Source organism: Primulina eburnea, chromosome 11 (assembly GCF_022965805.1).
Source record: "Primulina eburnea isolate SZY01 chromosome 11, ASM2296580v1, whole genome shotgun sequence".
Classification (NCBI taxonomy): Eukaryota; Viridiplantae; Streptophyta; class Magnoliopsida; order Lamiales; family Gesneriaceae; genus Primulina; species Primulina eburnea.
Genome location: NC_133111.1, coordinates 2,658,040 through 2,670,633, shown reverse-complemented (window position 1 = coordinate 2,670,633; position 12,594 = coordinate 2,658,040). Strand labels below are relative to the sequence as shown.

Below are 12,594 nucleotides of genomic sequence, written 5' to 3'. Positions count from 1 at the left end.
TGATCGACTTCTGACAGGTTTATAGATGAAGCGATTCCATAAATTGTTCAGATATCATGAGACTGTGCACTGTGCAGTTGAAAAGTGGTTCAAAGAGTTGATACTCATATAAAAAAATGCATTTTTTTAGAACTAATCACGTAAAAATTCTAAAATTAATTGTGTTTGATTTGATATAATTATGTGATGGATGACCTGATAAGTTTGACCCGGGAATTTGAAGAATTTACGTCGCCACCAAATATTGGTGCAAAAAAGTTATCGTCTTTTACTCAACTCCCACCAAAATACAGAGTGGCAAAGACAGGTAATAAATGTTCATACAACTGCACCCGAAGAAGATCATAAATGCTCCCCAACTGCTTCAAAATGGCTCCACACTATAAATCTGTGCACTTGTACAGAAACACCCTACTAACAAACCAATTTACAACACAATTTTATCTGCAGCTTCCCATTTTAGAAAATGGCTGGTGAATTTGCCGAGGAGAAGAAAGTTGACGACTGTGTTAAAATCCTCAGCACGGGAAATGTGAAGCCCAAGAAACCGATTGGAAAAAAAGAATGCCAGCTGGTCACATTCGATCTCCCGTACTTGGCGTTTTACTATAATCAGAAACTGATAATTTACAAAAGTGAGGATGATTTCGAGGGAATTGTGCAGAGATCGAAAGACGGGCTTGCTGTTGTTTTGGAGGAATTTTATCAGTTGGCTGGGAAACTGGATAAAGATGAGGATGGTGTGTTTAAAGTGGTGTACGACGATGATATGGAGGGAGTGGAGGTTGTGGCCGCCGCGGCGGAGGAGATGGAGGTGGCGGAGCTGACGGCGGAGGAAGGGACGTCGAAGTTTAAGGCTCTGCTGCCTTACAACATGATCTTGAATTTGGAAGGACTCCACAAGCCGCTGCTGGCAGTGCAGGTAAAATATAATCTCTTGCATACTCTAATTTCTGTCTGTCAAATTTTCTTGATTGGATAACCACTTTTAATAATGGTGATGTGATATATAGTTAATTATAGTGCTTATATATAATATAATCGATAAAAATACAAGGATTTATTTCAATTATTAAATTCTATTAAATGCCCTGGGGACTGAGGTGGTTCGCAGAGGTAATGTGCAACTTACCCTATTACGAAAATTATCAAAATTTCGAGTGAAAATGGGAGAAACATATTTTTTAATTAAAGCCGTAAAAGAACCAAAATACCTATAAATCGGTGCACGGCAATTATTAAAACAGGTGACAAAGCTAAAGGATGGGGTTGCAATCGGCTGTGCCTTCAACCATGCTATTCTGGATGGCACGTCCACGTGGCACTTCATGAGCGCATGGGCCCAAATATGCAGCGGTTCTTCTGCCTCCGTCGCAACCCCACCATTCCTCGACCGCACCAAAGCACGAAACACAAGAGTAAAGCTCGACCTCTCCAAGCCATCCGACGCGCCGGAGCATGCCAAGTCAGCTTCATCCAACGGTGACGTGGCCGCCAAATCCCTCCGCGAAAAGGTCTTCAAGTTCTCCGAATCAGACATTGACCGAATCAAGTCAAAAGTCAACGCCGGTACTGGATCGAAGCCCTTCTCCACATTCCAGTCCCTCTCCGCGCACGTGTGGTCCGCCGTCACACGAGCGCGGGAGCTGAAGCCCGAGGAGTACACGGTGTTCACTGTGTTCGCCGACTGCCGGAAGCGGGTGGACCCAAAGATGCCGGAGAGTTACTTCGGGAATTTGATCCAGGCGATCTTCACCGTCACTGCGGCCGGGCTGATCATGTCGAACCCGATTGAGTTCGGGGCTGATCTGATCAGAACCGCCATTGAATCCCACGATGCGAAGGCGATTGACGCTCGAAACACTGAGTGGGAAACCAACCCGGTAATCTTCCAGTTCAAGGATGCTGGTGTGAACTGCGTGGCAGTGGGGAGCTCCCCTCGGTTTAAGGTTTACGACGTGGATTTTGGGTGGGGCAAACCCGAAAGCGTTCGTAGCGGGTTGAATAACAGGTTCGATGGGATGGTGTACTTGTATCCGGGCAAAGATGGGGGAAGAAGCATTGATGTGGAGATCAGTTTGGAGGATGATGCCCTGAAGAGGTTGGAGAAGGACAAGGAATTTCTCATGGAGCTTTAACTATGAAAAATATTTGGTTTTGCGGCTTTCGTTTCTCCGAGTGTTTAGTGTCTTTGTGGGACAAAAAATATTGTGTCGATTTCAGTTTCATTATGACGTTTAACCCGATCGCCTTTTATATTTATTTTTCATGAATTTTGTTTAATATTGATGACTGCATTACACGGAACAAAATATGAGCCAATTGACATAAATTGTTAGTATATCGGTTTTGCAGAGAGACTAAAGACACTTTCCTGAAAACAGAAGCTAAATGCCAGAAACTCTTACTTTTTAGTTTCTCGCGCGCCATCCTTTCTCTGTTTCATATTTGATAAAACTAAAGTTTCATACTGATAGGAAATCGCTTACATCTGGCTCATCAGTGATCATTATGATAAACTTGACTAAGTTCAATGAATAAATTTGTTAAGAAATTGATACGAACAGTTTATTCAATCTTTTCATGTTTCAAAAAGAATATGAACGTAGACTAGTACAACAGAGCTGCATAAATATTGCATGCATGACATATTCTTGCTACAAGATCAAGCCTATTACAGAAATTTCACAAGTAAATTAACAATTCCCTGCTCTCAGATTACCATCAAATGGCATCTTTATTGCTTACCATACAATCAAAGATAAAAACACTAAACTCATTCCTGCTCAAGGCACACAAGAAGTTCTAGATCACGTTTCAAAAATCGTCACTCTGAGATTTCATGCCTTGCTTTCGGTATTTGCAGGAGAAGGGCTAGAAGACACAGCTGAAGGGACTTCTTGGAGATCGCTGGCCTCCGGATTTTGAGCGAGAATCGTCTCTGAAGAAGCTTCTTCTTGAGGGGCGTCTAATGTTTTATTAACATCTACATCAGCTGTATCTATAGAACCATCTTGAGTAGCGTCCAATACTTCGGATTCTGATTGTACACGGGCTCTCTCTGCTTCTTCTGCCTGCTCTTTCTGCAGTTGAGCAAGAACTCCTGTCAGCTTTTCTGCTGTGATCTTCGAGGAGCCCTCTTTTGACACTTCCACACTGTCAGATGGAATACCATCTGCAATTTTTATTATTAATCCACCATTTTGAATTCAATCAAATATCAATGACAAACAGGTCATCCATTCAAAATCTTCGCTTCGGCAATATTTGCCCAAGGCCCCAAAACCTAATGCTCATTCAAATGATGTGGGGATTAATAATGGTTGGAAATACGTAGCGAAATCTTTCAATCCAAAGACAATCTTAGAAAACGAACTTGCTATAATCCTTCAATCCAAAGACAACCTTAGAAAACAAACTTGTTATGGATATATAAAAACGGGAACAGCAAAGCAATCAAGTGACATTTCTGAACTGATGGGTATAACATATACTTCAGGAAAGCCTCGTTCTCAAAGAAGTTGCAACAACATCAAGGCATCTCAAAGTACATAATGTTTGGCCGGCATGGAAGCAGCCAAGGAATTAATCCTTAAGTTTTGAAGTCAACAAAATATATTTCCAGGAGCAATATACAGATTTTTCTAACAATCTATTACAGAACCATAAGCGCATAATTTAACTGGTTGTTAGGTAGAATGAGCGACAGGATCAAGATGCCTGGAATGAGCTGCCGCCCGCCAATCCCAAACACTCACGCAAACATGTTTTCCTATCAACTTCAATATTTCTATGTTACACACAGAAATTATCATTTCGCTCCTCAATTTTTTGAATTTTAGTTTAGCTAACTTCTGTCACCCGAATTACAGACAATTGTTCTGATGTATTCACCATCAACAATTAAATTTTGCGAATAATAAACCAAATTCTTGGTGAAGATTAGTCGCCAGAGTTTTCAAAGAATATTTGATGTATACTGGAATTTCAAGTTCTTCAGGCCATTTATCAATAAACTTCTATTTTTCCAATCCATAATGGAATAATCTATATTTTTTTAATCTTTATGCAAGTAAATGCTGTTAAAGCGTGAAGCAGCCCAGTGAATCTATTAATCTATCTAATTTAGCAAAAAAGACTAGTTGAAAAGATAGATGAAACTCACTGGATTCGATATTCGCCCCTGAATCCTCAGTGCTATCCTCTGTCGAAGGCTTAGTAGTGTTGGACGTAGAAGGTCTTGGCACTTGATTGTCAGGTTCATCGAGACCAATTTCTCGTTCAAGGGTGCTCTTGAATTCCCTCGAAACATCCTATAAGAAAGATAAAAAACGAGTGATGAAAGTAAGAAAAACCAGTTTAACACTCGAACGGTAAACTAAAACATGAGACTTGCCTGAAGTTCTCTAATCGTAGGTTGGAATGCACGCAGAGTTTTACCCAGATTACGAGCAACCTGTCGTAACAAAAAGAAAGTTTACTCGCAGAGAGTTCCTATGTCAATTTTCTGCGAATTATAATTTTTACCAAATCAGGAATGGTTTGTAAAACAAAACAATTCTACCAAGAGTGTGGTAGGGGTACAATTTAACGGGCTCATCCACAACAAAAGGGTGTCCACTAGGTAAAGGAAGTTTGAATTTGCAAATACAAACCAAGTCGACAGCAAACAAAAACTCGAGTCCATGATACAGACCACAAACTGTTTTTGACATAGAAAATTATATACTTAAACGGAAAGGTGCTCATGGCAGGGTGACACTGCAGCCTTGAAATAGACACAGGCTCGAATCTTGAGCAAGGCAAAATAATGTGTATAGTATCCATACATCATCTCCGACTTTACACATCATTTTCTTTCAAAAACATTGAAAATTACCAAAAGACTCGCATTTACGAAGAGGAAGTATTCTTCTTGAAGGACTTCACTTAGAACAAGAGATTCCGTAACATTCCCGTGAGAAATTTAATACTACAGCATTAATAATAAGAACAAACCATGGGCTATCTTTCATCCGAGTAAATAAACAAATCCAATCCAAGATCTAGAGTAGCAGATTAAAAATTTTCTCATGGGAATTAAGACTTCTCATTATTCACAACTCACAAGATGTTAGGCTCAACATGAAAGACTATCCCATAATTTTTTTCCTCAAAAGAATTACAGGAAACCACCAAGATAGAAATGCAGCAGTTAACCTCAGCGAGACCTTTGGGCCCAAATACCAACAAAGCGACCACTCCAATAACCAGAGCCTCTGGAGCACCAACCCCAAACAGAGAAGCATACACTCCTTTAGCTCTAACTTTCACCTTCCTTTCTGCAAAACACGAGACCTCGCCACATTAAAGAACATGAAAGAAAGAATCTTGGTTACAAATCCAAAAAATTCACACCACCGCCACAAATTGTCCCTCATAGAGAGTACGATTTTCAACTTTACAAATCAAACAAAAAAACAGCAGAATATAACACACAAGAAAAGTACCTATTTTCACAGAATGCCGTGAGATTGAAATGCCCAAATGCTTAATCCCATTCCACTGGGGAAAAGCAGTAAAACCCAGTTGATGGATGGATTTAGCCGGTTGAAAGATTGCATTTTTAGGTACTGAAGTTGTTGAGTTCGATAAGGCACAAAGAACGGTTTTTGCACCAGTAGCGGATGAAGAAGAAGAAGAGTGCAACAAATATGATGGAGTGGTCGAAATTGCCACAGCCATGGTGGTGGTCATTTGGGATTGGGCTGAATCAAGAAACTAGTCCATCAGAAGTTTCAGCTACCATATAAATGAATATTATATCATATAATATTTATTTAATAGATGTAGGTGAAGAATGAAAAATGAAAAATGAGTTTCAATTTCTTGATACATTATTTACACGCTATGGGGCTCCAGGCCGAAAAGATTATTCTCCTTGGAGATTATTGGCCCATAGCAAATTCATACGTACCATTATCTGATGGACATTTGGGCACAAGCCCCTCCCATTTAGCAAATGAAGCCCATCGGCACTAAACTTCGGAAGCTCGGTCAGCCTCATTTATGAAGTTTGAGCAGATCTTGGTTCAGTCAGTAAACAGGCTTGGCGTCACGTGATTCTAGATTCAACACACGTTATTCAATGGATACATTATGGAAGTCCTGCTTTTGGTCAATGAAGACATATACTAATCTCTCCATCTATTATTACTTTTTATCAACTTTGATTCTTCGAAGTTCAAATTTGCTGATTTATCACCTCGATTGTTATTTAATCATTCCGGATGCATGTATTAATATGACAATATTCGACTCGCAATCGGTCATATCAAACAGAAAATAGATAAGAGATCTTGTTTACATGATTGAAAATGGGACTAGGAGAGTGTCGAGTCGAAGAAGTAGGTGATCATGTTCTTATTAATATTTTTTCGAACGAACATATTTCACAGGGTTTGTCCTCACTTGACTAATTTGGTTTGCAAACAATTATATAAATCGAGAGTATATCCAGTGCGTATAGAAAAATAACGGTTATGAAATCTATCCTAAAAAAATGAGAGGAGGGTTAATAAAATAATAAAATGTTACATTATAAAAAGTTTAATTGCTGGTATCAACCCCCACCTACTTGAGCATGTGATATGCTGGTTAAGCCATGGTGAAGTAGGACCACAAACATACTAAAACCACCACATATGATGGGGAGTTTGTGATAAATCCATGGGAAGCAATTCTTGGTAGGACCCATTTCTCACATCTTCATACAAAAGCTAATCTAATCTCACTTCCCACTTTCCCCCCTCTTTTTCCTATCTCCATCTCTCTCTCTCTCTCACACACACACACAATTAAATTATCAAAATATTTCAATTAAAAAGAATATCAATATATTATTATTTCAAAAATCAGTCCCAAGTGTTCTTCATTTGAATATGAGTTCTCAATCATTTATGTGTTAATCCATTTAACTCAAAAAAAATATCCTGAAAAATGACTGCACATAATATAGTTGATATAATGTGTATGTGTGTGAGAGACATTACGTTCTTTAAAGGGTTAAATCATTGTGAAAGAATTTAGAAGTTCCAGTCAACAATGTAGTAATGTAGTCAAGTAAAAAGTTTCAACATAAAAGGCTATGGTAGTTTATAGTTATCGAAAGTAAGGCTCAGAAAGCTACGTTGAAAGTTTCTAAAAGGTGGAAAAAGGTGGAAAGCATATTTTCAGATATGATACATGTTAGTAGATCGGTTTAATACGGTAACCCATGAAATTGTATTTTGTTTTTTCTTCCCATCCATCTGTTGTCTGGATGAATGATGACTTTCACTCTTGATTAGTCAGACTTGTAATAGATGATTATTCTTAAATAAAATATTCGTATCACAAAATACGATCCATCAAATATTTTCTTGATGTAAAAAACAAAAATTAGAAAGAAGGGAAGTGTGAATAGAAGGGGGGCTGAGATATCTTTATCAAAGAATGGAAAGGATAATGTTTTAGAGGGAACCACCCGTGCAAAAGCATGTAGTTAATATTACAAGGGGAAAGAATCTAGAGAGAGTGTCATTTTCTATCGCACGGGGGGTAAAAGTGACTCCTCACACGTGTGTGTTCATGCTTTCACAAAGTTAATAATAAAAACTTACAAAGTTAATCAATCCCATTATCATGTGTAATAATCAACTTTTTGCCAACCAAGAATTTCATGCCAAATATGCCCCTCTTCATCATCTAATTCCCGTGTCCATTTGCAACACGAAGGTCACGTGACATGGAGTTACCATTTTTCGGGGTGGGGTGGGGTGGGGTGGGGTGTGGGTGTGGGTGGGCGCACACAACCACAAACGTACGCCACATTAAATGCGCACAACTCCTCCACCTGGCGTCAATTTTTGCCATTATTAGCCGAGCTACTCTTTATCCTGCACGGCGCCGTAATGGGCCGGTGAAGAAATTCTCTCAAAAGGAGAGAGGGCAATTATGTCCATTACTTTATATTATTCCACTTTTAAACCCAAAATTATCTAAAAAACACATACATCCCCCTCTATTTGTAATTAATTGTACTTTATGATTGTGGCCCCACCATTATGCATATAATTACAAAAAAACAGCTATAGAGAATAGAGATAAGCCATCTCTAATTTTATTTAATATATAAATAAAGTCATTTACTTAATAATTGAGAGAATATTATATTAATTTATTCAGCCCATTTGCTCGTTTGTAACGTGAAATGCTCATGTCACTAGTCTAAATCACATATTAAATAAGAATATATATATATATATATATATATATATAAATTTTAATTTCAGAAATAAAATTAGTACTTTACTTTTTCACAAATAATAATAATTTATATAAACAAGAAAATGTAAATGATTTTTTTAATAAAAAAAAAAGAAGAGAGTCAGGGAGGCAATGAATATATATTACGATTAAAAACAATTTTGTATGTGCCTTGCCCTCTTGAGATATGCCATGTGATATTCCCTGTAGTTTTTGTTGATTGGCTTCTCACCAAAGTCACCGGGAAATACATCGAATCCTGACGTTAAACATCTGGAATCCGACGTAAGATGGCCATGAGCAGCGTTCAGAACACCGTGGAAACAGTGAATGCTGCAGCAACCGCCATAGTTACTGCTGAAAGCAGAGTTCAACCTTATACAGTGCAGGTCTGTGCGTATCGATTGATTTGCTTAGAAAAGTTTCATGGTGTAGATGGGTTGTTAGGATTTTACTTTCAAGAATTGTCTTCTGTTTGAACTTTTGTTGATTGATTAGGAATGGGTTTTGGATCAAAGAATTGATTTTTCATGGTTTATTGTTTGTTAATGTTATTTTATTACGCTTCAGAAAAGTGGTTACGATTGATTTGACTCATGAAGTTGTGTTGTTAAGTCCAGATAAATAATTGGTTGGGTTATTATTTAATAAAGTTCAACTGGAGAAAGAAAGAATTCACATTTCCACCTTTAAACTTAAATGATTAAACTTTTGAGCTGGAATGATTTTTTTTAGTGTAGTACATGCAAGGTTTGAACTATGTATAATTGTATATGCCCTTTTTTATAATTTTATACTGATCTTGCAAAGAATACAAATTCTATGAAATATTACAATTTTGTCAAAAAGATTAGATTCCATATTTTCCTGGGATCCCGTTTGAGAAATCTCCTTCTTGCGGTGATCTGAGGTATACTCTGATACTTAAAATGATTTTATTTATGAGATTTTGAATCAAGGATTCCGCAATTTCTATCTGATCTTGATTTGGCCTGGTGTTGATTGATTATGCGTCCATTTCTTGAAAAAACTCGGGTGAAAGCTTTTGTAATGGTAACCAGCTTGTTTTTTGTCGGATTCTTCAATTCTTGTTGTCAGATCCTTTGAAATGAGAAACCTTTTGGCGTCATATTCGAAGATTGGAGTTTTCACCATTTAAGATCTGAGAGAGAAATGCAGATTATGGATAATATAGGACCGAAGGGCTGTGGCAATACTATATATTTAAAACTTTACAGCAGTGCAAAACTGCAAATGCTTCATTTTAGTCTTCACTCCAACAAGGCAATTTTTGTTACTAAATAAGAGAAAATCGAAGGATATGTAAAAAGGATTATAATGGTTTAGGTGGTTTGAAGAAAGCCTACTATTTTACATTTCGGTTCGACCCATTTTACGCCTTGGATATCAGAGCCACAGTCGATTAAAAATTGACCTGAAGGACATCTATTAAAAGAAATTTTTAGCCTGTCAAATGTCTGTTGGAATGGATGAACCCTTGTATGATCCACTTACAAAGAGTTTGTAAGATAGGTTGATCGCGACCAGACAGGGTTGCTATTAAGGGAGGAGCTAAACCTTATATATTTGAGTAATTTGATCGCTTATGTATCGTGTTTCGTGTTTAGATTTTTGCCTTGTTTTTGTTCACTCACAGAAGAAGCATAATTTTTGCCTTGTTTTTGTTCACTCACAGAAGAAAAGATGGGGAAGTTTGTGGAGTCTCTACTGTTGTTTTGGTTCTCACAAGAACAGCAAACGAATTGGCCATGCTGTCATTTTGTCAGAACCAACTTCACAGAGGATTATAGCCCCGGTCTCTGAAAATTCGAATCGTCCTGCCACCATTATGCTTCCATTCATTGCCCCTCCCTCTTCTCCAGCATATTTTCTTCAATCCGATCCTTCCTCTGCCACTCAATCACCTGTAGGTGTACTTTCTGTTCATGCCTACTCACCAGGCGGGACAGCGCCTATTTTCACAATCGGTCCTTACGCTCATGAGACTGGATTAGTTTCGCCTCCTGTGTTTTCTACCTTCACAACCGAGCCTTCTACAGCTTCATTTACCCCACCTCCGGAATCTGTGCAAATGACAACACCTTCCTCACCAGAAGTCCCATTTGCACAGCTTTTGTCGTCGTCTCTTGCTCGGAACAAGAGATTTAGTGGGATGAATCTGAAATACCCATTGTCCCAGTACGAGTACATACCCTACCCATACCCTGGAAGCCCTGGTGGTCATGTCAAATCACCAGGCTCGGCTATTTCTAATTCTGGAACCTCTTCGCCTTTACCTGATAAACGTGCAACCATTGAATTTCGAATGGGGGAAGCTCCCAAGTTTATAGGCTACGACCACTTTTCTAACCGTAAATGGGGTTCCAGAGTCGGTTCTGGATCTGTAACTCCCAATGGCTGGGGCTCAAGACTAGGCTCAGGAACTTTGACACCAAACAGCGGGGTATCAAGGTTCGGTTCTGGAACCCTGACACCTAATGGTGGTGAACCCCCATCTCGGGACTGTAACCTTTTGGAGATCCAAATTTCTGAAGTAGTCTCATTATCTAACTCTGAGCGGGGATCACAAAATGATGGAACTGTCGATCACAGAGTGTCTTTCGAACTAAACGGTGAAGATATACCCACTTGTATAGTGAAGGAACCAGTCCCTAATTCACGCATAATCACATCAAGAATCCCACCAGAAGCAATATCTTCAACAAAGATTGAAAGTAGCTCTATGGCTATTGACATGGAAGGGGATGGATGCCATCAAAAGCATCGTACAATCTCTCTTGGTTCAAGCAAAGATTTCAACTTCAACAATGCAAAAGGACAAGTTTCGGAGAAATCCATTATCGACTGTGAGTGGTGGACGAATGATAAAGCTGTGAAAAAGGAATCAAGCCCTCAAAACAACTGGACTTTCTTCCCAATGATGCAATCGGGAGTCAGTTAACGCTAAACACGCAAGTATACCAAGACATAAAGATTGCAACTTTTTAGAAATCAGGGAAGCAAAGCTTGTTTGTCCGTGAAGTGCACATGGATTTGTACAGGAAAAAGATTTCCCTAAACTCACAACCATACCTGATAATAGCGTTTTGTTATGAGATTTTTGTTTAATTTGTCATTATTTAGCTTTCGATGTGTATACTACAAAATATATAGATGCCCGGAGGAGTTGTATTGTGAAAGGGGTTCTATTCTGTTAACAAACATTAGTGTAATAAAAAAAACATATTGAGTTTTCATGCGTCAACTGTTTTAGTACAACTTGCTATGTATGGCCTTTGAAAGAATATCACTTGTTGATGTGATTCTGCCCGAAACTAACTAGTTTCATGGAAATCTTGATGCAAACCAGGTCTCGATCTCATAGTAATCGATATAACACCGACATTGTTCCATAGCTACTCCCTGGAGCTATATCTTAAGCATCAGCAATACCAACATAATACCAGATTCCAATCTAGCGTGCCAACGCCAGTTCTGACTTCCGCGTATGCCTTCACTGGTTTTCTCCTGAAACAATAACCACATATTTACAGAAATTGAAGAAAACTATATATGAACAGTAATTAAGTTTAGTTTAAGGGGATGGTTACAAGATCCTTTATATGCTTTAATTCTATTACAATTGTATAAATAGGTAACCAGATACTGTGAGCAAATACCTGAGAATAATGTTATACCATCTCTGCAACTTATATATCTAGATTTGCAACTTTCCTGCAAAATCACTAACTTCTACGGTGTCCTAATCCTATACTTGTCAAATTCTAGGATTCAAGATACAGACGTTTCCACAGTCATGCATGTCGTAGCTAATTCGAAATCAGCGGCTGCATGTATGTGTATGTCCCCTGCTGCTTCTGCCATTTTGAAATGCCTGAAATCCCAACCCCGAGATGATTTCCAATCGTAAACCAAAGTAAGCTCTCGCAGCTAGAAAGTAAATAGACAATATTTACCATTTCGTTGAAGTAAAAAAATAAAAGTTGTGATGCATGTAAAAATTTATTTATGGGATATAAAAAATTATTTTAGAATTGAAATTTAAAATTTATGTATCATCTAAATATATACATTTTTAGATTTTTATAATTTCAAAAGTCTTGTAGTCACGTTCCATCAAATTGCCAACTTGCGAACATGTATCTACGGAAAAATGCCCACCCGAAGTTAAGTAGATGGCAGATTCAAAGACTTTAGAAGATTGAGATTATGAGAGTTTAAATTAGTGGAAGAAGACAGATTTTTATTTGAAAATTCAAATATGATTATTTTTATTAAACGAGACCA

General features: G+C 38.1%; 3 protein-coding genes across 4 annotated transcripts; 2 read left to right on the top strand and 1 right to left on the bottom strand.

Annotated features, from left to right (window-relative positions):
- Window positions 1-364: 364 nt before the first annotated feature.
- On the top strand, window positions 365-2,256 carry LOC140806028 (BAHD acyltransferase DCR). The gene is made up of 2 exons (XM_073162461.1): window positions 365-922; window positions 1,248-2,256. Exons 1-2 carry the CDS (start codon window positions 467-469, stop codon window positions 2,136-2,138), a joined length of 1,347 nt encoding a protein of 448 aa, XP_073018562.1. The 5' UTR covers window positions 365-466; the 3' UTR covers window positions 2,139-2,256.
- A 355-nt stretch (window positions 2,257-2,611) lies between these two features.
- Window positions 2,612-5,805, bottom strand: LOC140806029 (sec-independent protein translocase protein TATB, chloroplastic-like). Its single transcript, XM_073162462.1, has 5 exons — window positions 5,490-5,805; window positions 5,200-5,321; window positions 4,397-4,456; window positions 4,166-4,313; window positions 2,612-3,175 (listed from the first exon to the last, which is right to left on the bottom strand). Exons 1-5 carry the CDS (start codon window positions 5,734-5,736, stop codon window positions 2,841-2,843), a joined length of 912 nt encoding a protein of 303 aa, XP_073018563.1. The 5' UTR covers window positions 5,737-5,805; the 3' UTR covers window positions 2,612-2,840.
- Window positions 5,806-8,419: 2,614 nt separating this feature from the next.
- LOC140804452 (uncharacterized) lies at window positions 8,420-11,604 on the top strand. 2 transcript variants are annotated; one of them, XM_073160491.1, is made up of 2 exons: window positions 8,420-8,675; window positions 9,983-11,604. In XM_073160491.1, the coding sequence occupies exons 1-2, from the start codon at window positions 8,577-8,579 to the stop codon at window positions 11,246-11,248; spliced, it is 1,365 nt and encodes a 454-aa protein (XP_073016592.1). In that variant the 5' UTR covers window positions 8,420-8,576; the 3' UTR covers window positions 11,249-11,604. The 2 variants fall into 2 exon arrangements, with proteins under 2 accessions (XP_073016592.1, XP_073016593.1); XM_073160492.1 differs by lacking the exon at window positions 8,420-8,675 and adding an exon at window positions 8,682-9,196.
- The last annotated feature ends 990 nt before the right edge of the window (window positions 11,605-12,594 follow it).

What these genes read in the sequence shown, in the direction of transcription:
- LOC140806028 (XM_073162461.1), top strand. Translation starts at nt 467, where the DNA reads ATGGCTGGTGAATTTGCCGAGGAGAAGAAAGTTGACGACTGTGTTAAA. An exon ending in AGCCGCTGCTGGCAGTGCAG is followed by an intron (nt 923 to 1,247) that starts GTAAAATATAAT and finishes TTATTAAAACAG; the next exon opens with GTGACAAAGCTAAAGGATGG.
- LOC140806029 (XM_073162462.1), bottom strand. Translation starts at nt 5,736, where the DNA reads ATGACCACCACCATGGCTGTGGCAATTTCGACCACTCCATCATATTTG. An exon ending in ACGGCATTCTGTGAAAATAG is followed by an intron (nt 5,322 to 5,489) that starts GTACTTTTCTTG and finishes CGTGTTTTGCAG; the next exon opens with AAAGGAAGGTGAAAGTTAGA. An exon ending in CTACGATTAGAGAACTTCAG is followed by an intron (nt 4,314 to 4,396) that starts GCAAGTCTCATG and finishes TCTTTCTTATAG; the next exon opens with GATGTTTCGAGGGAATTCAA.
- LOC140804452 (XM_073160491.1), top strand. Translation starts at nt 8,577, where the DNA reads ATGGCCATGAGCAGCGTTCAGAACACCGTGGAAACAGTGAATGCTGCA. An exon ending in TTCAACCTTATACAGTGCAG is followed by an intron (nt 8,676 to 9,982) that starts GTCTGTGCGTAT and finishes GTTCACTCACAG; the next exon opens with AAGAAAAGATGGGGAAGTTT.